Source organism: Eucyclogobius newberryi, unplaced genomic scaffold (assembly GCF_026437365.1).
Source record: "Eucyclogobius newberryi isolate DKJ021-1_F unplaced genomic scaffold, fEucNew1.0.hap1 SCAF_10, whole genome shotgun sequence".
Lineage (NCBI taxonomy): Eukaryota > Metazoa > Chordata > Actinopteri > Gobiiformes > Gobiidae > Eucyclogobius > Eucyclogobius newberryi.
Genome location: NW_027315724.1, coordinates 35,876,752 through 35,900,065, shown reverse-complemented (window position 1 = coordinate 35,900,065; position 23,314 = coordinate 35,876,752). Strand labels below are relative to the sequence as shown.

At 44.2% G+C, this 23,314-nt stretch overlaps 1 protein-coding gene across 2 annotated transcripts in view; it reads left to right on the top strand.

Moving 5' to 3' along the window:
- The window catches only part of usp32 (ubiquitin specific peptidase 32), a 54,222-nt gene that overhangs the window by 13,158 nt on the left and 17,750 nt on the right, over positions 1-23,314 (top strand). Inside the window, exons 4-20 of one of the 2 annotated variants that reach the window (XM_072456149.1) lie at positions 1,080-1,198; positions 5,448-5,607; positions 9,065-9,196; positions 10,026-10,133; positions 10,400-10,515; positions 11,180-11,242; positions 12,664-12,747; positions 12,821-12,882; positions 13,313-13,415; positions 14,536-14,713; positions 15,315-15,490; positions 16,025-16,165; positions 16,488-16,656; positions 18,988-19,142; positions 22,205-22,286; positions 22,357-22,431; positions 23,274-23,314. The exon at positions 23,274-23,314 is cut by the window's right edge and continues 98 nt beyond it. In XM_072456149.1, the coding sequence (XP_072312250.1) occupies positions 1,080-1,198; positions 5,448-5,607; positions 9,065-9,196; positions 10,026-10,133; positions 10,400-10,515; positions 11,180-11,242; positions 12,664-12,747; positions 12,821-12,882; positions 13,313-13,415; positions 14,536-14,713; positions 15,315-15,490; positions 16,025-16,165; positions 16,488-16,656; positions 18,988-19,142; positions 22,205-22,286; positions 22,357-22,431; positions 23,274-23,314 (1,964 nt within the window). Of the gene's footprint in view, positions 1-1,079; positions 1,199-5,447; positions 5,608-6,801; positions 6,943-9,064; positions 9,197-10,025; positions 10,134-10,399; positions 10,516-11,179; positions 11,243-12,663; positions 12,748-12,820; positions 12,883-13,312; positions 13,416-14,535; positions 14,714-15,314; positions 15,491-16,024; positions 16,166-16,487; positions 16,657-18,987; positions 19,143-22,204; positions 22,287-22,356; positions 22,432-23,273 lie in introns of those variants that run through there. The other variant, XM_072456142.1, reaches the window with a different exon arrangement.

Sequence of the window (23,314 nt, the reverse complement as noted above, 5' to 3'; positions counted from 1 at the left end):
AGCCACAAAAGCACTTAAAATTACTCTTTAGTAGGTCTTTATATCCCCACAGGAGTCACAGGTAACTGAAATACTGTAGTTACCGTATTTTCCACACTATAAGGCGGTAGTTCTTCTGTGTCACAGTGAGTCTGAAACACTGACATCAGGACACTTTGTTACTCGTATTGACAGAAAACAGAGGGAACCATGAACGATGAGATGTGACGAGAGTGTTTCAATAAAATCATTATTTGTCAATATTCAGAACAAATCTATGCTGTGGGTTTAATACTATAATATTGTATTTTCCGGACTATAAGTGGCACTGGAGCATAAGTCGGATTTTTTGGGGAAATGTATTTGATAAAATCCAGGACCAAGATCAGACATTTCATCTGTAAATGCAGTTTAAAATAATAACGGAGAGAACATGGTGAATAGGTGTACGTATGCTAATGCTAACACCTTTAGCTACATGACGTATGCTAACGCTAACACCTTCAGCTACATGACGTATGCTAACGCTAACACCTTCAGCTACATGACGTATGCTAACGCTAACACCTTCAGCTACATGACGTATGCTAACGCTAACACCTTCAGCTACATGACGTATGCGAACGCTAACACCTTCAGCTACATGACGTATGCTAACGCTAACACCTTCAGCTACATGATGTATGCTAACGCTAACACCTTCAGCTACATGAGGCACAGACAGAACTGTGGTAAGTGTCTGGTATGTTAACGTAACATATGAACAGTTATTCAGATAACTATAGCATAAAGAAAATGCTAACATGCTAACAAGTTTAGCAAAGCATCAGTTTTACCCCAAATCACTAAATCCATTGAATTCTTCTTCCTCTGTGTCACTTCTAAACAACTCCACAAACTCCAGAGGAAGAGGAAGTGCAGATTCTTCTTCTGCGTCGCTCAGAGCCTAGAGCGCCCTCTTGTGGATGGCAGTGTGAAAATAACGAATAATATCACATATAAGTCGCTCTGGAGTAGAAGTCGCACCCCGGCCAAAACTATGAAAAAATAAATTACGAATAAGAAAATACAGTATTTATTGAATCTGTTTGTTCACACAGACCTGTTCAGCCTGTTTGCCAGTGACCCCAGTGGCTCCGCCTCCAGAGACGACATGGAGACCGTCCTCCAGGCGCTGGACGGAGAGGTTCCTCTGGCTCTCAGACAGTGCTTCTTAGAGGTATTCAACCGTTTAACCTCCAGATATACGTTTATGGAGCTGGAAGAGGCAGACGGATGCTTGACTCTGACCCTCTTCTTGACTCTGACCCTCTTCTCTTCTTGACTCTGACCCTCTTCTCTTCTTGACTCTGACCCTCTTCTCTTCTTGACTCTGACCCTCTGACCCTCTTCTCTTCTTGACTCTGACCCTCTTCTCTTCTTGACTCTGACCCTCTGACCCTCTTCTCTTCTTGACTCTAACCCTCTGACCCTCTTCTCTTCTTGACTCTGACCCTCTTCTCTTCTTGACTCTGACCCTCTTCTCTTCTTGACTCTGACCGTCTGACCCTCTTCTCTTCTTGACTCTGACCCTCTTCTCTTCTGACCCTCTTCTCTTCTTGACTCTGACCCTCTGACCCTCTTGACTCTGACCCTCTTCTCTTCTTGACTCTGACCCTCTGACCCTCTTCTCTTCTTGACTCTGACCCTCTGACCCTCTTGACTCTGACCCTCTTCTCTTCTTGACTCTGACCCTCTGACCCTCTTCTCTTCTTGACTCTGACCCTCTTCTCTTCTTGACTCTGACCCTCTTCTCTTCTGACCCTCTTCTCTTCTTGATTCTGACCCTCTTGACTCTGACCCTCTGACCCTCTTCTCTTCTTGACTCTGACCCTCTGACCCTCTTCTCTTCTTGACTCTGACCCTCTTCTCTTCTGACCCTCTTCTCTTCTTGACTCTGACCCTCTTGACTCTGACCCTCTTCTCTTCTTGACGCTGACCCTCTTCTCTTCTTGACTCTGACCCTCTGACCCTCTTGACTCTGACCCTCTTCTCTTCTTGACTCTGACCCTCTTCTCTTCTTGACTCTGACCCTCTGACTCTCTTCTCTTCTTGACTCTGACCCTCTGACCCTCTTGACTCTGACCCTCTTCTCTTCTGACACTCTTCTCTTCTTGACTCTGACCCTCTTGACTCTGACCCTCTTCTCTTCTTGACTCTGACCCTCTGACCCTCTTCTCTTCTTGACTCTGACCCTCTGACCCTCTTCTCTTCTTGACTCTCACCCTCTGACCCTCTTGACTCTGACCCTCTTCTCTTCTTGACTCTGACCCTCTGACCCTCTTGACTCGGACCCTCTTCTCTTCTTGACTCTGACCCTCTGACCCTCTTCTCTTCTTGACTCTGACCCTCTTGACTCTGACCCTCTTCTCTTCTTGACTCTGACCCTCTTCTCTTCTGACCCTCTTCTCTTCTTGATTCTGACCCTCTTGACTCTGACCCTCTGACCCTCTTCTCTTCTTGACTCTGACCCTCTGACCCTCTTCTCTTCTTGACTCTGACCCTCTGACCCTCTTGACTCTGACCCTCTTCTCTTCTTGACTCTGACCCTCTGACCCTCTTGACTCTGACCCTCTGACCCTCTTGACTCTGACCTCTTCTCTTCTTGACTCTGACCCTCTGACCCTCTTCTCTTCTTGACTCTGACCCTCTTGACTCTGACCCTCTTCTCTTCTTGACTCTGACCCTCTGACCCTCTTCTCTTCTTGACTCTGACCCTCTGACCCTCTTGACTCTGACCCTCTTCTCTTCTTGACTCTGACCCTCTGACCCTCTTGACTCTGACCCTCTGACCCTCTTGACTCTGACCTCTTCTCTTCTTGACTCTGACCCTCTGACCCTCTTCTCTTCTTGACTCTGACCCTCTGACCCTCTTGACTCTGACCCTCTTCTCTTCTTGACTCTGACCCTCTGACCCTCTTCTCTTCTTGACTCTGACCCTCTGACCCTCTTGACTCTGACCCTCTTCTCTTCTTGACTCTGACCCTCTTCTCTTCTTTACTCTGACCCTCTGACCCTCTTCTCTTCTTGACTCTGACCCTCTTGACTCTGACCCTCTTCTCTTCTTGACTCTGACCCTCTTCTCTTCTTGACTCTGACCCTCTGACCCTCTTGACTCTGACCTCTTCTCTTCTTGACTCTGACCCTCTGACCCTCTTCTCTTCTTGACTCTGACCCTCTGACCCTCTTGACTCTGACCCTCTTCTCTTCTTGACTCTGACCCTCTGACCCTCTTGACTCTGACCCTCTGACCCTCTTGACTCCTACCCTCTTCTCTTCTTGACTCTGACCCTCTGACCCTCTTCTCTTCTTGACTCTGACCCTCTGACCCTCTTGACTCTGACCCTCTTCTCTTCTTGACTCTGACCCTCTGACCCTCTTGACTCTGACCCTCTTCTCTTCTGACCCTCTTCTCTTCTGACCCTCTTCTCTTCTTGACTCTGACCCTCTTGACTCTGACCCTCTTCTCTTCTTGACTCTGACCCTCTGACCCTCTTCTCTTCTTGACTCTGACCCTCTGACCCTCTTCTCTTCTTGACTCTGACCCTCTGACCCTCTTGACTCTGACCCTCTTCTCTTCTTGACTCTGACCCTCTTCTCTTCTTGACTCTGACCCTCTGACCCTCTTCTCTTGACTCTCACCCTCTGACCCTCTTGACTCTGACCCTCTTCTCTTCTTGACTCTGACCCTCTTCTCTTCTTGACTCTGACCCTCTGACCCTCTTCTCTTCTTGACTCTGACCCTCTGACCCTCTTGACTCTGACCCTCTTCTCTCCTTGACTCTGACCCTCTGACCCTCTTCTCTTCTTGACTCTGACCCTCTTGACTCTGACCCTCTTCTCTTCTTGACTCTCACCCTCTGACCCTCTTGACTCTGACCCTCTTCTCTTCTTGACTGACCCTCTGACCCTCTTGACTCTGACCCTCTTCTCTTCTTGACTCTGACCCTCTGACCCTCTTCTCTTCTTGACTCTGACCCTCTGACCCTCTTGACTCTGACCCTCTTCTCTTCTTGACTCTGACCCTCTGACCGTCTTCTCTTCTTGACTCTGACCCTCTGACCCTCTTCTCTTCTTGACTCTGACCCTCTGACCCTCTTGACTCTGACCCTCTTCTCTTCTTGACTCTGACCCTCTGACCCTCTTGACTCTGACCCTCTTCTCTTCTTGACTCTGACCCTCTGACCCTCTTGACTCTGACCCTCTTCTCTTCTTGACTCTGACCCTCTGACCCTCTTCTCTTCTTGACTCTGACCCTCTGACCCTCTTGACTCTGACCCTCTTGACTCTGACCCTCTTCTCTCCTTGACTCTGACCCTCTGACCCTCTTCTCTTCTTGACTCTGACCCTCTTGACTCTGACCCTCTTCTCTTCTTGACTGACCCTCTGACCCTCTTGACTCTGACCCTCTTCTCTTCTTGACTCTGACCCTCTGACCATCTTCTCTTCTTGACTCCGACCCTCTGACCCTCTTGACTCTGACCCTCTTCTCTTCTTGACTCTGACCCTCTGACCGTCTTCTCTTCTTGACTCTGACCCTCTGACCCTCTTCTCCTCTTGACTCTGACCCTCTGACCCTCTTGACTCTGACCCTCTTCTCTTCTTGACTCTGACCCTCTGACCCTCTTGACTCTGACCCTCTTCTCTTCTTGACTCTGACCCTCTGACCCTCTTGACTCTGACCCTCTTCTCTTCTTGACTCTGACCCTCTGACCCTCTTGACTCTGACCCTCTTCTCTTCTTGACTCTGACCCTCTGACCCTCTTCTCTTCTTGACTCTGACCCTCTGACCCTCTTGACTCTGACCCTCTTCTCTTCTTGACTCTGACCCTCTGACCGTCTTCTCTTCTTGACTCTGACCCTCTGACCCTCTTCTCTTCTTGACTCTGACCCTCTGACCCTCTTGACTCTGACCCTCTTCTCTTCTTGACTCTGACCCTCTGACCCTCTTGACTCTGACCCTCTTCTCTTCTTGACTCTGACCCTCTGACCCTCTTGACTCTGACCCTCTTCTCTTCTTGACTCTGACCCTCTGACCCTCTTGACTCTGACCCTCTTCTCTTCTTGACTCTGACCCTCTGACCCTCTTCTCTTCTTGACTCTGACCCTCTGACCCTCTGACCCTCTTGACTCTGACCTCTTCTCGACTCTGACCCTCTGACCCTCTTCTCTTCTTGACTCTGACCCTCTGACCCTCTTGACTCTGACCTCTTCTCTTCTTGACTCTGACCCTCTGACCCTCTTCTCTTCTTGACTCTGACCCTCTGACCCTCTTGACTCTGACCCTCTTCTCTTCTTGACTCTGACCCTCTGACCCTCTTGACTCTGACCCTCTGACCCTCTTGACTCTGACCCTCTTCTCTTCTTGACTCTGACCCTCTGACCCTCTTCTCTTCTTGACTCTGACCCTCTGACCCTCTTCTCTTCAGGGAGATAAGGTGAACTACGAGCGCTTCCGGTCGTGGCTGCTGCAGAACAAAGAGGCCTTCACCTTCTCCAGATGGCTGCTGTCCGGAGGCGTGTGCGTGACGCTCACGGACGACAGTGACACGCCCACGTTCTACCAAACCCTGGCCGGGGTCACACACCGTAAGTGCGGGCCCTCAAGGGGGCCCTCGGGGGGGGGGGGGGGGGGTCCGGGTCGGGGTTGGGCGGCGCGGGCGGTTCTGAGGGGGCCGGTTTGATATTTTAGAGGGAATTTGACTCTTTTGAAGTCAAAGTTTGTGTTGTTTATGTTCTGTAAGTCATTTTGTATGGAGAAAATGAAACCGAAACAAAACTTGAGATCAATCCATGTGAAGGTTGTGAAATTTGAGCCATGAAATGAGCAAAAGTAGTCTGGAAAAACAGGGATGAGCTTTAAAAACATGGAGAAGCACCTTTGGAAAGAGGTGGAGTTGATGAGAAGAGGTGAAGAGTGAGACAGACTAAAAAAGCTTTAAGGAAACACAATTTTTTTCTGTTAATTCCTGGTTGATGTTTAAAAATGATCTTTAAAACGACAGAAACGCACCGTGACTCTTCAGCAGCGGCTCTTTATAACAGTTTTTATCAATCTTTCACTAGCTCATTATGTTTACGCTCCTTCCGTTCAGTCCAGTTGATGAGCACGATGCCCCCTGCTGGTGATTCAAGGCCAGTGCGCCATAAAACGTACAAATAATACAGATAAACTGGTCCGTCTTTAATGTACGCAGTATTGTCTGAACATCGTTATCGAGCGCAATTTATACTGCTGTTGTGGTGGAAATACTACTAAATAATTGTACTAAAACACAAAATTGAACAAAGTGATATTTTAATGGACGCAATTAACAAAGTACAAGAAAACGAGTAAATCTCCTCTTACTTTTCGTTTAGATCTGTTCAAACATCTGATTGAGTGCTTGAGATTCTTTTGTTTGTCAGTTTGAAGGTTTATTTCAGTCTTTTGAAACGTTAACTGTGACCAGAATCCTTTTATTAAACCATAAATCACAAATCTGATCGTAATCGCAGTGATTGGGTAAATGTGTGGGATTAGAATGACTCTGTCTGTCATGTTTGTGGTCGGGTGTGAAAGTGAACCCGGTGACACAGTTGTTGAGGGGACCAGGTCGTTTACAGGTAAATTTAGCCCGAGCTTAATTTGTCTAATTAAGGCCATACGCTTCACGGAGCCGCTCCGCCTTTAATCCTCCTGCTCATCCTCTTAACGTCGTGGTGGTCAGAGAGAGTGACCAGCACGCCTGGCTCTATGATTCCTGCCCTCGCGGCGTGAACGTGGACGCGCCGGGACGAGGGGGCGTGGGCGTTTAGTTTGAGGTTTCGGGCGCTGAACAGACGTACTATGGTGCATGTGAGCGCCCGCAGCGCCTTTGGGAGATGCGCCCTGGAGAATGGTATGGTTCCTCTGCTGCCGTCAGGACAGAGTCGCACCTTTGGGTGAGTAACGAGCGCCTCAAAGCGACGGGCGACGCCCAGTGTGTGTGTTTGGAGGGTCAGATGTGACGCGGAGGCGCTTTGAGGGCTGCGCTTTCAAGTTGTTACGAAAGTCGGAAACGGTCGTTCCTTTCACAAAATGGGCTTTGACATTGTGTACACGGTTCCCACAAGAGCCTCCTCGTCCTCGTCCTCTTCCTCGTCCTCCTCCTCGTCCTCCTCTTCCTCGTCCTCCTCCTCGTCCTCCTCTTCCTCGTCCTCCTCCTCGTCTTCTTCCTCGTCTTTTTCCTCGTCCTCCTCCTCGTCCTCCTCGTCCTCTTCCTCCTCCTCTTCCTCCTCCTCTTCCTCCTCCTCGTCCTCGTCTTCTTCCTTGTCCTCGTCCTCTTACTCCTCGTCCTCTTACTCCTCGTCCTCTTACTCCTCGTCTTCTTACTCCTCGTCCTCCTCCTCGTCTTCTTACTTCTCGTCCTCTTCCTCCTCCTCGTCTTCTTACTCCTCGTTCTCCTCCTCGTCCTCTTACTCCTCCTCCTCGACCTCTTACTCCTCTTCCTCGTCCTCCTCGTCCTCTTACTCCTCTTCCTCGTCCTCCTCGTCCTCTTACTCCTCTTCCTCGTCCTCCTCGTCCTCTTACTCCTCGTCGTCCTCCTCCTTGTCCTCCTCCTTGTCCTCCTCCTTGTCCTCCTCGTCCTCGTCGTCCTCCTCCTCTTCCTCCTCTTCCTCGTCGTCCTCTTCCTCCTCGTCCTCCTCCTTGTCCTCTTCCTCTTCTTCCTCGTCCTCCTCCTTGTCCTCCTCGTGCTCTTCCTCATCCTCTTCCCCCTCTTCCTCCTCGTACTCCTCCTTGTCCTCGTCCTCTTCCTCTCTGTCTCACGTCTTCATCTGTTTGGACACAGCTCCAAACGACACAGGTTTAACACAGATAAATCCATTAGAATAACGTCCAACTTCTTCACCTCTGTCCACACTCTTAACGTCCATTTAGAGACTCCAGGGTGAGTTAGCATCACAGCTAGCCTAGCGCTTTGCTTGTTTTGGTCGGCAAGTGATCACCTGACGCCGTTTGTGATGTGAGGAAACAGGGACCCAGCCTCATGGGTCAGGGGGGCGTCTGGTCACCCCACTTAATCCCGTGGTTCAATTTAACATACAATTTTACCCCAATATTAAAAGTATTTGAAGTTGTTTGGACAAAAAATCCGACTCCAGTCTCCCCTGCTCGTTACTGCCCCCACTGTTGGTCTGGAGAACTGCCTCGTTGTTGTTTTGCACCTGTCACTTTACTGCGTCTGTGCTGCAGACTGTGTGTGTGTGAATCCTATTAGCTAAAGCTGTGGATTAGCGTTAGCATGCTAAAGGCCTAATGCGTGGCGTGAATCACTGTGTCAGGAAGAGAAACGCTGCTTAATTACTGATTCAGAGAAAGAGAGAGCAACTCTTTCAGCTCATCTGGTGTTGATTTCATGTCATTTCAGGAGCTGTAACGATGATATCACGAAAGTATCGATGTTGTAATGTTGGCTAACGCAATCATCAGTATCGTAACAAGCACGATCAGGGATATACTAGATCCAGTTACATTATAAGCCAATAAATATAGAAATAGAAGAGTAATTAGGCTGAGATTATGGTCGTATGTTTACACAGTCAGGCAAAAAATAGTAGTATTAATAGATTTTGGTTTGCTTTTCTAAATGTGTAATGTTTTAAAATGTGTGTCACGTTATAGCTTTACTTTGCCGCCGGAAAAAGAAGTTTCGATCTCAATGGGTTTTTACCTGGTTAAATAAAGATTAATGAAATAAAATGTATGTTTAAGTTTACAGACATGGATGATTTGCTCTGGACTAGAAACTCAAAAATCCTTTCTGACTAGGGCTTAAGCAATGATTACAGTAATTCAAAGGAAAAAAGTGTCTATATCATATTTATATAATGTAAACATCTTCATATTACATTGCAAACCAGGCAATTTGTAAGTGTAGTGCCATAAACAAAGTTAATTGCCAGTTTTACTTAAAGAAAGTTGTGTGCTGAATGGAGACTTATGTCCACGGTTATTTTCGAGACGTTCAAATGTGTGTGTTGGCCCCCCCCTGACGCTCCCCTCGCTCTCCTTCCTGTGTTTCAGTGGAAGAGTCGGACATCATAGACCTGGAGAAGCGTTACTGGCTGCTCAAGGCTCAGTCCAGAACCGGTCGCTTTGATTTGGAGACGTTCGTGCCCCTGGTGTCTCCGCCCATCCACGCCTCGCTCAGTGAAGGTACCCGCACTCCAAATGTGCCTCTTTCATTCTTCTACTGTCTCCTGAACCATGTTGTTGCATACCGCTAACTTTTATGTGGAGCCAAAGCTCCACATAAAACAAAGCTAGCAAAAGCACGTTAGCAACAGCTGTTTCCTGTTTATCGCCGCAAAATCTGATATTTCCAGGTCATAATGCGTCTGACATTAGCATTAGCATTAGCATGACATAAAGAGAGGTTCAAAGGCGGCGTAGAGGCTTTGAGAGAAGTCAAAGAAATGAGGCAAAACTGTTCCCGTGCACGCTAGCTTTAGCCACGCCCATCACACACACACTGGAATTACTAAACATATTTTTGTGAATTGTCAAGTTATTTTGCTTTTACTCTTGGTTTTGTCATTTTGAGTCACGTTTTTGCAGATTTGAGTCACAATTTTGTAGATTTGTTTTTTTAGATTTGAGTCACGTTTTTGTAGATTTGAGTCACGTTTTTATAGATTTGAGTCACGTTTTTGCCACACCTCACACACACAAACTTGGAATTACTAAGTGTCTTTTTGTGAATCGCTGAGCTCGACCTTATGATAGTATTACTATTTCTACTACTTCTATTTCTACTTCTTCAAGGTAATGTTTTAGCTACCTGCACATTTTTATAGTAGGTTAGTTTTACTTCTACTTCAGTACATTAAGAGCAGTATCTGGACTTTTTACTGCACTAAAATTTTTAACTGGAATCTTGTAATCTTGAGTAAAATGAATACACATGTACGAGTGAAATGTTGTCCAACTTACACCAACGTGTTCGCAAACTGAAAGTCGTTTTTCTGTCATTTTTTCCGTGTAGGTTTGTTTCACGCCTTTGATGAAAACCGAGACAATCACATCGACTTTAAGGAGATTTCCTGTGGACTGTCGGCCTGCTGCAGAGGGCCCGTCGCAGAGAGGCAGAAATGTAAACCAGCTTTAAATCAAGTCATAGTTATGTAGATCAAATACCAGGATGTAAGAATGTAAGCAAGCATTTTCATAGCCAAAACGCTCTGGTAAATGTCACAATATAATGTTTTGTTTAGCAGTAGAGTCAATTTTAAGAAACTAAAATACCAAATAAAATGAAATATATAACAGTGTATGACTATATAACAGACAAAAGCTCAATATGTCTTCTTTAATGTGTGTTTCCCTGTGTTCTGACACGCATCGTTCCGTGTGTTTCAGTCTGTTTCAAAGTGTTCGACGTGGACCGAGATGGCGTCCTGTCCCGAGACGAGCTCCATGAGATGGTCGTGGCCTTGTTGGAAGTTTGGAAAGACAATCGCACAGACACGCTCCCGGTAAGACGCTAGATTCTGACGTGAACACGTACGAAAATGTATAGTCAATGTATAATTAAAATCACAACACAAATTCATTAAAAATCACTACACAAATGCATTAAAATCACAACACAAATGCATTAAAATCACAACACAAATGCATTAAAAATCACAACACAAATGCATTAAAAATCACATTAAAAATCACAACACAAATGCATTAAAAATCACAACACAAATGCATTAAAAATCACATTAAAAATCACAACACAAATGCATTAAAAATCACAACACAAATGCATAAAAAATCACATTAAAAATCACAACACAAATGCATTAAAAATCACATTAAAAATCACAGCACAAATGCATTTAAAAAAAAAAAATCACAGCACAAATGCATTTAAAAAAATCACAACACAAATGAATTTAAAAAAATCACAACACAAATGCATTTTAAAAAATCACAGCACAAATACATAAAATAAAATCACAGCACAAATGCATTTAAAAAAAAAATCACAACACCAATGCATAAAAAAAATCACAACACAAATGTATTTTAAATCAGTCATCTGTTTTCCATTCACTTTCAGGAGAAATTGGGGACACATTTCTCTCAAACTGACATTATGAGGATTGCAGACGCAGATGTTGGTGTTAATCCGTGTTGTTCTTTCAGGAGTTACAGATCAGTGTGTCGGACATAGTGGAGAGTATTCTGAAGATGCACGACACGACTAAAGTAAGTCTGGAGTGGACTCACTGCTCTAAAACATCTGATTAACATTACAAAGTACAGGATGCAAAAGGATGCAACATTTAGCTTTCATGACCTTCTTCGTCTTTAACTCCACAATTCCTTCATTTCTGACTCAAATCACATTTATTACAACTGTGTGCAGCTAGCTTTTGTGTGTTTTCTTATGGTAATTCCCTCTGCTGCCAGTAGATGGAGCACTAACACTAATGCTGATGAGGGAGCGCACTGACTGAGAGAGAGTGGGGCTGTCAAAAGAATCAAAAATCAGAATCTAATCGAAACTGAAACTTGTCTCGAAACTAGATACTCGAAAGAGAACGAGTAAGGAAAGAAGCTGATAAGGAAAGAAAGTAATAAGGAAAGAAAGTAATATGGTAGAAGGCAATGAGGAAAGAAGGTATTAAGGAAAGAAGGTGATAAGGAAAAGCAATAAGGAAAGAAAGGGAACAAAAAGCAAGCAAAGAAAATAAGAAGGAAAGAATAAAAAACAAGTAAAGAAAGGAAACAAACAGTAAGAATTTAAAAAAAAAAAGGTAGAAGGAAAAACAAAGAAATAATGACAAACAAGTAAAGAGAGAATAAAAAACAAGAGAAAAAATGACACAAAAAACAAGTAAAAGTAAAAGAGTAAAACAGAACTAAAAAATGGACCTTTTTGACCTGAACAGTTTTAAAATGATATTGAGCTTGTGCTTAATCTCATTGCAGTGCTAGAGTTAGACCACACAATAAAATAAACATTTGTGTTATCTTTATAGTATCCAAATCTGTGTTAAGAATCTTATATATTCTTCAGCATCAAAGTGGAGTTGGACGTTTCAGTGTGGCGACTCCAGCATAAAAAGTCATACGTGCTTTTCAGTACAAACCAAGGGCAAATAATGCAAAATATGTGTCCTTTAAACTGTAAAATCCAACTGCTCATCAATGAGAAATATATTTATTGATATATATATATATATATGTACATATATATGTATATGTGTGTATATATATATATATATATATATATATATATACACATATATATATATATATATATACATATATATATATATATATATATATACATATATATATATATACATATACGTATGTATGTGTGTATATATATATATACACATATATATATACATGTATATATATATATATACACGTATGTATATATATATATATATATATATATATATATATATATATATATATATATACGTATATATATATATATATATATATATATATATATATATATATATATATACGTATATATATATATATATATATATATATATATATATATACGTATATATATATATATATATACGTATATATATATATATATATATATATATATATATATATTATATATCCTCATTCATTCACTAATGTTTACTTCCTGACAGCTGGGTCACCTGACCTTGGAGGATTACCAAATATGGAGTGTCAAAAGTGCCCTGGCCAACGAGTTCCTGAACCTGCTTTTCCAGGTAAATCTATATAAATAGTACAGTACTGTAGTATTTGTACTCTGTTTAAATGTTTTCTAATGTGTTTCTTTAGGTTTGCCACATTGTTTTGGGCCTCAGACCGGCCACTCCTGAAGAAGAAGGTCAAATCATCAGGTATACACTACTTTACTACATAAAACTACTCATATACTACCAAATAACTTCCATTTTACTATATAATACTACTCATTTACTACCAATAACTACTACTTTACTACTCACTGATATTTAAATGGTGTAGTCCTCGTGCTGCTGGTGAAAGCTGCTGTAGTTTCAGAGTTTGAGTTTAATAATAGTCTCATGTTCACGTCTGCTCTAGTTCTGTCATTATAAACAACATAAATCATATGCATAAATAGAATGCACGCACTAGAAGATGATAATACAGTGTGTGTTCTGGCGAACTTTAGATCTGCTCTTTTACCAGGCCTTTGATCTGTTTTTTAAGTTTTATTCTAATATATTAGAGCTGTATAAAACGGTTAACTGCCTCAGAGACGTGTGCAGGTGTGTTTAGTGAGCGTGTGGGTTTGTTCTGGTGCAGGGGCTGGCTGGAGCGTGAGAGCCGCCATGGGCTGCTGCAGGGACAGAACTGGTTCCTGATCTCCATGCAGTGGTGGCAGCAGTGGAAGGACTACGTCAAATATGTGAGTGAGCCTTATATACTCGGGTGAGCCTTATATACTCGGGTGAGCCTTATATACTCGGGTGAGCCTTATATACTCGGATGAGCCTTATATTCTCGGGTGAGCCTTATATACTCGGGTGAGCCTTATATACTCGGGTGAGCCTTATATACTCGGGTGAGCCTTATATTCTCGGGTGAGCCTTATATACTCGGGTGAGCCTTATATACTCGGGTGAGCCTTATATACTCGGGTGAGCCTTATATTCTCGGGTGAGCCTTATATACTCGGGTGAGCCTTATATACTCGGGTGAGCCTTATATACTCGGATGAGCCTTATATACTCGGCTGAGCCTTATATGCGCGGGTGTGAGCCTTATATACTCGGATGAGCCTTATATACTCGGATGAGCCTTATATACTCGGATGAGCTTTATATTCTCGGGTGAGCCTTATATACTCGGGTGAGCCTTATATGCGCGGGTGTGAGCCTTATATACTCGGATGAGCCTTATATACTCGGATAAGCCTTATATTCTCGGATGAGCCTTATATTCTCGGGTGAGCCTTATATACTCGGGTGAGCCTTATATACTCGGGTGAGCCTTATATACTCGGATGAGCCTTATATGCGCGGGTGTGTGCCTTATATGCGCGAGTGTGCGCCTTACTCTGCGCGCAGAGTGCGCCTTACTCTGCGCGCAGAGTGCGCCTTACTCTGCGCGCAGAGTGCGCCTTACTCTGCGCGCAGAGTGCGCCTTACTCTGCGCGCAGAGTGCGCCTTACTCTGCGCGCAGAGTGCGCCTTACTCTGCGCGCAGAGTGCGCCTTACTCTGCGCGCAGAGTGCGCCTTACTCTGCGCGCAGAGTGCGCCTTACTCTGCGCGCAGAGTGCGCCTTACTCTGCGCGCAGAGTGCGCCTTACTCTGCGCGCAGAGTGCGCCTTACTCTGCGCGCAGAGTGCGCCTTACTCTGCGCGCAGAGTGCGCCTTACTCTGCGCGCAGAGTGCGCCTTACTCTGCGCGCAGAGTGCGCCTTACTCTGCGCGCAGAGTGCGCCTTACTCTGCGCTAATGACTAGCATAAACTACACTCTTAACCTCCATCGTCTCTCTTCCCTGTCCTCTTCTCTCCCTCTCGCAGGAGCACAAGGGCATCGTGGTGGAGCAGCCCTCTGTCCTCTCCTCCCTCCGCCCCTCAGCGCCCCCTGGCTGTGCGGAGGCAGACGGCAGAGGGGCCTGGAGTCCTCAGAGCTCGGCCAGTCCGTCGGAGGAGCGGTCACCGGACACGCTCAGCAGCGCTTCAGAGGCCACGGAGACAGGTTTGACCACTCCCCTTTTCTATCTCCCGCCAACGCACTCTTTCTCCAGTAAAAGTGTCGGTTCCTCTTCCCAACGTGAGTAAATCTACAGGTAGAGTTGTCAAAAGTGTCGGAAAATCTGACACTATGCGAAACGATGGCAAAAATTTAAAAACGGGACAGAATTTTACCTCAGAGTGATTTTGAGATTACAGAATTAAAATATACTGTATTACGAGATCACATGGATCGAACTGTAACGTTACGCAAATCTCACTGTACGATGTTATTACTCAAAACATCCTTTTAAAATGGATAAAAGTGCGGAAAGAAAGTATTTCTTCACGTCGTCTGAACTGACATGGAGCAAAGGATCATGGTCTTTGTAGTTCTTTTTAGCTGCTGCTGCAACAAGACGGTGAATACAAACAAAAACACATATAATTCCTGAGACTTTTGGCGATACAAGATCACGATATGTCAGTTATTGTTGCTACTAAAGAAAGTACTATTTCCTCTTACATTTTACTCTACAATCGACAAAAATGTCTCATTTTTCTGCATTTTGGTTGAGGTTAAATGAAGCGTGAGATCGTGCGTTCACCTCGTTTGTCTTCCTCAGCTGTCGGCGCTTCCATTCCGTCATCGGCCTCTGAAAGCTGCTTCGCGCGACCGCACCACACGTCCGACAATAACCCTCAGTGTTTCTCCGCCCCCAACGGCCACCTGCCCCAGCTCTGCTCCCAGAGGCCGGGAGCCATCGACAACCAGCCCCTCGTCAACATGGACCCCATCAAGGTGCGGGCGTGACCACGTCGACCGGTCCTTCAGAGGGCCGCAGCCGGGGCTATGGCTTGTAGAGCTCAATATGTCATGGCTCTGTTCACGTTCTTTTAGCTGAGGATGCACTGCACGACTTTCAGACAGATTTTCACTATTTGTGGCACTTTTGCCACTTTTAGTCACGTTTTGTCACTATTAGTCACCCTTTTGACACTTTTTAGTCACGTTTTTGTTGTTTGTTGCATCCTTGTTTTTACATGACTTTTATTTACGTTTTTGGCCCCATTAGTCGCGTTTGTGTTTTATATATTTTTATTCACATTTACTCAATTTCTTTCAGCTTTTAGTCACATTTTTGTCATTATTAGTCACACGTTTGACACTTTTCGTCACGTTTTTGTCCGTACTAGTCGCATTTGTGTTTTTTATATTTTCACTTTTGCTCATGTTTTTGTTGCTTTTTTCCAAATGTTTGTCACTATTAGTCGAGTTTTTGTTATTATCAGTCGCACTTTTTGATCCCAGTCGTGTGGTGTCGGTTCTGTGCAGGCGCCCACGCTGACCATGGAGGGCGGGCGTCTGAAGCGCACCCTGCAGCTGTTCCCGGGCAGAGACTTTGAGATCGTCCCGGAGCCCGTGTGGAGGGCTCTGTATCACTGGTACGGAGCCAACCTCAGCCTCCCGCGACCTGTGAGTATCACACTTGGAGCCTGGAAACCCTTGTAACATGTTTTCACAGAGCTAAACTACAAGTTGAAGTAGTTTTTATGCCAAATTGCAGTTTAGATTAATTAATGTGCAGCCATAATCAGATAAACAAACTGGAAACATGTACACGTCCTGCATTATTTACATGTCGTTTATCATTTTAATTGTGATAATGTGAATGTAGAAGTGTGATTACTACAAAGTGGACTTTGCTGAATGCGTGGCTCTTGAGAGTGGACTTTGCTGAATGCGTGGCTCTCGAGAGTGGACTTTGCTGAATGCGTCTTCTCCTCGTTGCCTCCAGGTGATCTTGGAGAGCCGGACGAAGATCCCGGAGCTGGAGCTGTTTCCTCGTTTCCTGCTGTTCCTCCGTCAGCAGCCGGCCACTCGCACCCCTCAGTCCAACATCTGGGTCAACATGGGTATGACCAGCCTGAGAATGTTCCCCTCTTCGCACTTAGCGCCCCCTAGAGGTAACGTAAGCCTGCAGCAAGACCGGAACCGCCCCCGAAAATCAACCGCACAATCGACCAAATAAACTCCCAAGGCAAGACACTGCAGGATAAAACCAGAGAAAATGGAATTGTACATTATTTATGGTTTGAAAATGAGGAAATGCAGCTTTTTACAGAGAGATTTATGTATTTCAGGACGTTACTGACAAAACGTGGGGAAATTTTTTTTCTTTTTTTGGGATTGGAGATAAACAAAACCTTAGTAAAAACTTTTAAAAATATTGCTAAATACAAAAGTGAAACGTGTGTTTGACTGGAAGTGCTGCTTTTATTATAATGTATTTATATTATGCCCTGTCAATGATGAAACAGACTTAAAAAAACAGTGGATTCACTGTTTTTTTTTTTTACAATTAAGAGGAGTATACCGTATTTTCTGGACTATAAGTCACATCTTTTTTCTTAGTTTTGGCCGGGGTTCAACTTATATTTATACTTATATACTTTATATACTATTATTTGTTATTTTCACACTTGCAACTGCATTTCACACTCCAGTGCAACTTATATATGTTTTTTTCTTCTTTATTATGCATTTTTTCCGACTTACTTGACTTACATACTCCGGAAAATATGGTACTTTTTATTTCTAAAGAAGAGGGATTTTATTGGAGATCTTTGAGTTTGTGTTTAATTAAAGGCGGTATGGACGATTTTTCGGCGATTTGAGAACGCAGGCGGAAGTGCACATGCCACTCCCCCGTGTGGACTGATATAACACACGTGCGTTTGTTTATTAGCGCAACGGAGCACATCGCATCGCTCGTCTCCCGTAGATTTCTGTCCACTTCTGCGTCAGCTCGAACTGTCTTTCACCGTCTTCATTTTGCCCCGTACACTGAGGGAACTATATTATGATAGATCCATGCGCTTAGGCGCGCGGAAACCTGGGGACGAGCCTGACGCGGCTGCAGGTGAGCGGTAGGTGTGTTTTATGATTGATACGTGGCAGGACAAATGATTTATCCACGCCACGAGGAAATATGATAAAAAAAATTGCTGAAAAAAATCGTCCATACCACCTTTAATCTAGTTCCCACAAATCTATAATTGAAAGTTAATTCTATGCAAAGTAATCTCTAAGTGTAGATTATTTTAGGTGTTTTTTAGACTGACCTAAAGCCTAACTATTGCAGGATAAATACAGTTTTTCCTGTGGTGTCTCGCCTGGCTCAGCCTGTGTGGACTGACTAAACTCTGATCAAAGTCTCGATAAAGAACTGCAGTGGAAGCAACACAATTACGGATGATTCAGTTCAAAACCTGATTAAATGACGTTTTATATCTTCACAGCCCTTTATTCTGCTTTATTCTGGCTTTTGAACCGCTTCTCCAAACATTTGATCTGTTATTTTACAGCGTGGAACTTAAAATAATGTGTATTTGTGGAAAATGTAACTATAATAATAAAGATAATAGAGGTTACTTTCATCTGGGGTAAAATAATGTTCTCTGTAAAGAAAACGCTGGGCATAATTTATCAAAACTGTAGTGAAAATAGTGTAAATTTATGGTTTATATTGGTTCAGACGCCAAAAGCACGTGGTATTTGGAGAACGAGTTGGCCCAATACAAATCAAAAGAACATACATAATAAATATCCTCTCGCGCTCTTCACTTCCTGGTCTTCTTCTGGTCGTTCTCAGATATTTGATTGACAGTTTGATGTTTTACGGTGGAACGGAAGCGCTGTGTGGATAGAAAACATCCAATCAATACAGTTGATCAGACGTCACTAATCGTGTGTGATATTGTGATTTAACCGGACTAATCTGTCCCACTAAATACATGAATGATTGACAGATTGGCGCCCTCTTGCTGCTTCCTTACCTCTAATCTCCCACAATGCACCACACCACCTGATCTCTGCATGGCTCGTGATGAAGGGAGGTTTGTCACGTAAAGGACACACTTTATGTTTTTGTTACTTTGAATCTGCTGCGAGGATTAGTGTAGGCGCTCCATCTGCTGGCAGCACAGGGAATTACCATGGGAATATAAACAAAAGCTAGCTTGTCCCGACATGACCACGTAAGCATGATGATTTTTGGAGTTAAAACGGCTCAGGAGACCTCCAGAGTGTTTTTGTGAGGCAGAGAAGACGAGCTCGTAAACAGGATTCATGAATGAGGCAAAATACAAGTCACGGTTTGTTTTTGAAGAGGAACAGTGTTATAACAGAGTTAAAGGAGTCCATTTACATAATGTGTGTCCTTTAGACCCTGTGATGACCTCTGTGTTTTGGGGGTTGTTGTTCGTACACTGTGTTTGACTCTGAACCGTCGGCAGGAAACGTCCCGTCCCCCAACGCTCCCCTGAAGAGGGCGCTGGCGTACAGCGGCTGCTTCAGTCGAATGGGGACCATCAAAGACATTCACGTTTACCTGTCCCAGAGGCTCCGGATCAAAGAGGAGGACATGAGGCTGTGGCTCTACAACAGCGAGGTGCAACTGCGCAGACACAATAACACAGGCATAACACAGGCATAACACAGGCATAACACAGGCATAACACAGGCATAACACAGGCATAACACAGGCATAACACTGGCATAACACTGGCATAACACTGGCAAAACACTGGCAAAACACTGGCAAAACACTGGCAAAACACTGGCAAAACACTGGCAAAACACTGGCAAAACACTGGCAAAACACTGGCATAACACTGGCATAACACTGGCATAACACTGGCATAACACTGGCATAACACTGGCATAACACTGGCATAACACTGGCATAACACAGGCATAACACAGGCATAACACAGGCATAACACAGGCATAACACAGGCATAACACAGGCATAACACTGGCATAACACTGGCATAACACTGGCATAACACGGGCATAACACTGGCATAACACGGGCATAACACGGGCATAACACTGGCATAACACTGGCATAACACTGGCATAACACGGGCATAACACGGGCATAACCCAGACGTAGCACGGATGTAACACGGGCGTAACGCAGAAGAATCATGGACCTAACAGACGTATCACAGGCATAATTCAGACGTATCACAGACGTAACACGGACGTAACACGGGCGTATCACAGACATAATTCAGACGTAACACGGGCGTATCACAGACATAATTCAGACGTAACACGGACGTATCACAGACATAATTCAGACGTAACACGGACGTATCACAGACATAATTCAGACGTAACACGGACGTATCACAGACATAATTCAGACGTAACACGGACGTATCACAGACATAATTCAGACGTAACACGGACGTATCACAGACATAATTCAGACGTAACACGGACGTATCACAGACATAATTCAGACGTAACACGGGCGTATCACAGACATAATTCAGACGTAACACGGACGTATCACAGACATAATTCAGACGTAACACGGACGTATCACAGACATAATTCAGACGTAACACGGACGTATCACAGACATAATTCAGACGTAACACGGACGTATCACAGACATAATTCAGACGTAACACGGACGTATCACAGACATAATTCAGACGTAACACGGACGTATCACAGACATAATTCAGACGTAACACGGGCGTATCACAGACATAATTCAGACGTAACACGGACGTATCACAGACATAATTCAGACGTAACACGGACGTATCACAGACATAATTCAGACGTAACACGGACGTATCAGACATAATTCAGACGTAACACGGGCGTATCACAGACATAATTCAGACGTAACACGGGCGTATCACAGACATAATTCAGACGTAACACGGACGTATCAGACATAATTCAGACGTAACACGGGCGTAGCACAGACATAATTCAGACGTAACACGGACGTATCACAGACATAATTCAGACGTAACACGGACGTATCACAGACATAATTCAGACGTAACACGGGCGTATCACAGACATAATTCAGACGTAACACGGGCGTATCACAGACATAATTCAGACGTAACACGGACGTATCAGACATAATTCAGACGTAACACGGGCGTATCACAGACATAATTCAGACGTAACACGGACGTATCACAGACATAATTCAGACGTAACACGGACGTATCACAGACATAATTCAGACGTAACACGGACGTATCACAGACATAATTCAGACGTAACACGGACGTATCACAGACATAATTCAGACGTAACACGGACGTATCACAGACATAATTCAGACGTAACACGGACGTATCACAGACATAATTCAGACGTAACACGGACGTATCACAGACATAATTCAGACGTAACACGGACGTATCACAGACATAATTCAGACGTAACACGGACGTATCACAGACATAATTCAGACTTAACACGGGCGTATCACAGACATAATTCAGACGTAACACGGGCGTATCACAGACATAATTCAGACGTAACACGGACGTATCACAGACATAATTCAGACGTAACACGGGCGTATCACAGACATAATTCAGACGTAACACGGGCGTATCACAGACATAATTCAGACGTAACACGGGCGTATCACAGACATAATTCAGACGTAACACGGGCGTAGCACAGACATAATTCAGACGTAACACGGACGTATCACAGACATAATTCAGACGTAACGCGGACGTATCACAGACATAATTCAGACGTAACGCGGGCGTATCACAGACATAATTCAGACGTAACACGGGCGTATCACAGACATAATTCAGACGTAACACGGGCGTATCACAGACATAATTCAGACGTAACACGGGCGTAGCACAGACATAATTCAGACGTAACACGGACGTATCACAGACATAATTCAGACGTAACACGGACGTATCACAGACATAATTCAGACGTAACACGGACGTATCACAGACATAATTCAGACGTAACACGGACGTATCAGACATAATTCAGACGTAACACGGGCGTATCACAGACATAATTCAGACGTAACACGGGCGTATCACAGACATAATTCAGACGTAACACGGACGTATCACAGACATAATTCAGACGTAACACGGACGTATCAGACATAATTCAGACGTAACACGGGCGTATCACAGACATAATTCAGACGTAACACGGGCGTATCACAGACATAATTCAGACGTAACACGGGCGTATCAGACATAATTCAGACGTAACACGGGCGTATCACAGACATAATTCAGACTTAACACGGGCGTATCACAGACATAATTCAGACGTAACACGGGCGTATCACAGACATAATTCAGACGTAACACGGGCGTATCACAGACATAATTCAGACGTAACACGGGCGTATCAGACATAATTCAGACGTAACACGGGCGTATCACAGACATAATTCAGACGTAACACGGGCGTATCACAGACATAATTCAGACGTAACACGGGCGTAACACAGACGTAACACAGACGTAACACGGACACAACCCATCAAACACTGGGGCAAAACTCATCTGATGTCAGTTCTTTTAGTCTTACAAATAGAACTTAATGAAATCGACTTTATTTAGTTGTATTAATGTTCAGAGTCATGTGTTGGTGAAATGGTGAATTAGCGTTAGCTGCTTTCTTCTGCAGAACTACCTGACTCTTCTGGACGACGAGGATCACACGTTAGAAAGTCTGAAGATCCAGGACGAACAGCAGCTGGTCATTGAAGGTCAGTGAAGGTCACACTTTTACAGAACGTCCACGTTTCTCCAAATGAACCGTCTGTTTTGTGCTTTTAGTCCGGAACAAAGACATGTCGTGGCCCGAGGAGATGTCCTTCATCGCCAACAGCAGCAAAATGGACCGCCACAAAGGTGAGTTCAGGTGACCGTGTGATCCTGGTGGTCCTGCCCGGGTGGTCCTGCCCGGGTGGTCCTGCCCGGGTGGTCCTGCCCGGGTGGACGACCGTGTGATCCTGGTGGTCCTTCCCGGGTGGTCCTGCCCGGGTGGACGACCATGTAATCCTTGTAGTCCTGCCCTGGTGGACGACCGTGTGATCCTGGTGGTCCTGCCTGGGTGGTCCTGCCTGGGTGGTCCTGCCTGGGTGGTCCTGCCTGGGTGGTCCTGCCCGGGTGGTCCTGCCCGGGTGGTCGACCTGCCCGGGTGGACGTTCAGATTGAGGCGTGGTCTTCCCCAGGCGGAGGAAAAGCCTGGATGGTTATTCCCTTTGACTATTCAAGTTCATGTGAAAAAACTGCCACATTACTTTATATTTAGGTGTTTTTAATATAGATTTAATTAAAAAATACTATTTATTTTGCTTCAAAATTTGTCACGATTATTATTATTTTCGATTATCGTTTCACCAAATAATCTTTTCGTCCATAGTTACAACAAAGGTGATTGTCACAAAAAGTAGATAAAAATGTGAATGATCATTTGGTAAATCCAACGACGAGACATTCATTTAATTAAATACTTTTCTTCAGTCTGAGGTTTAGATTTTTTTATTTATATATATATACATATATATATATATATATATATATATAATATATAATATAAATATATATATATATAATATAAATATATATATATAATATAAATATATATAAATTTATATATATAACACATTGATATAGTTGAACATTTACAAACGCTCTACATGGAATAAAACTCCTGTTCTTCAGCTCTGACTCTTCTTCTTCTTCTTCAGTCCCGACAGAGAAGGGGGCCACAGGGCTCAGTAACCTTGGC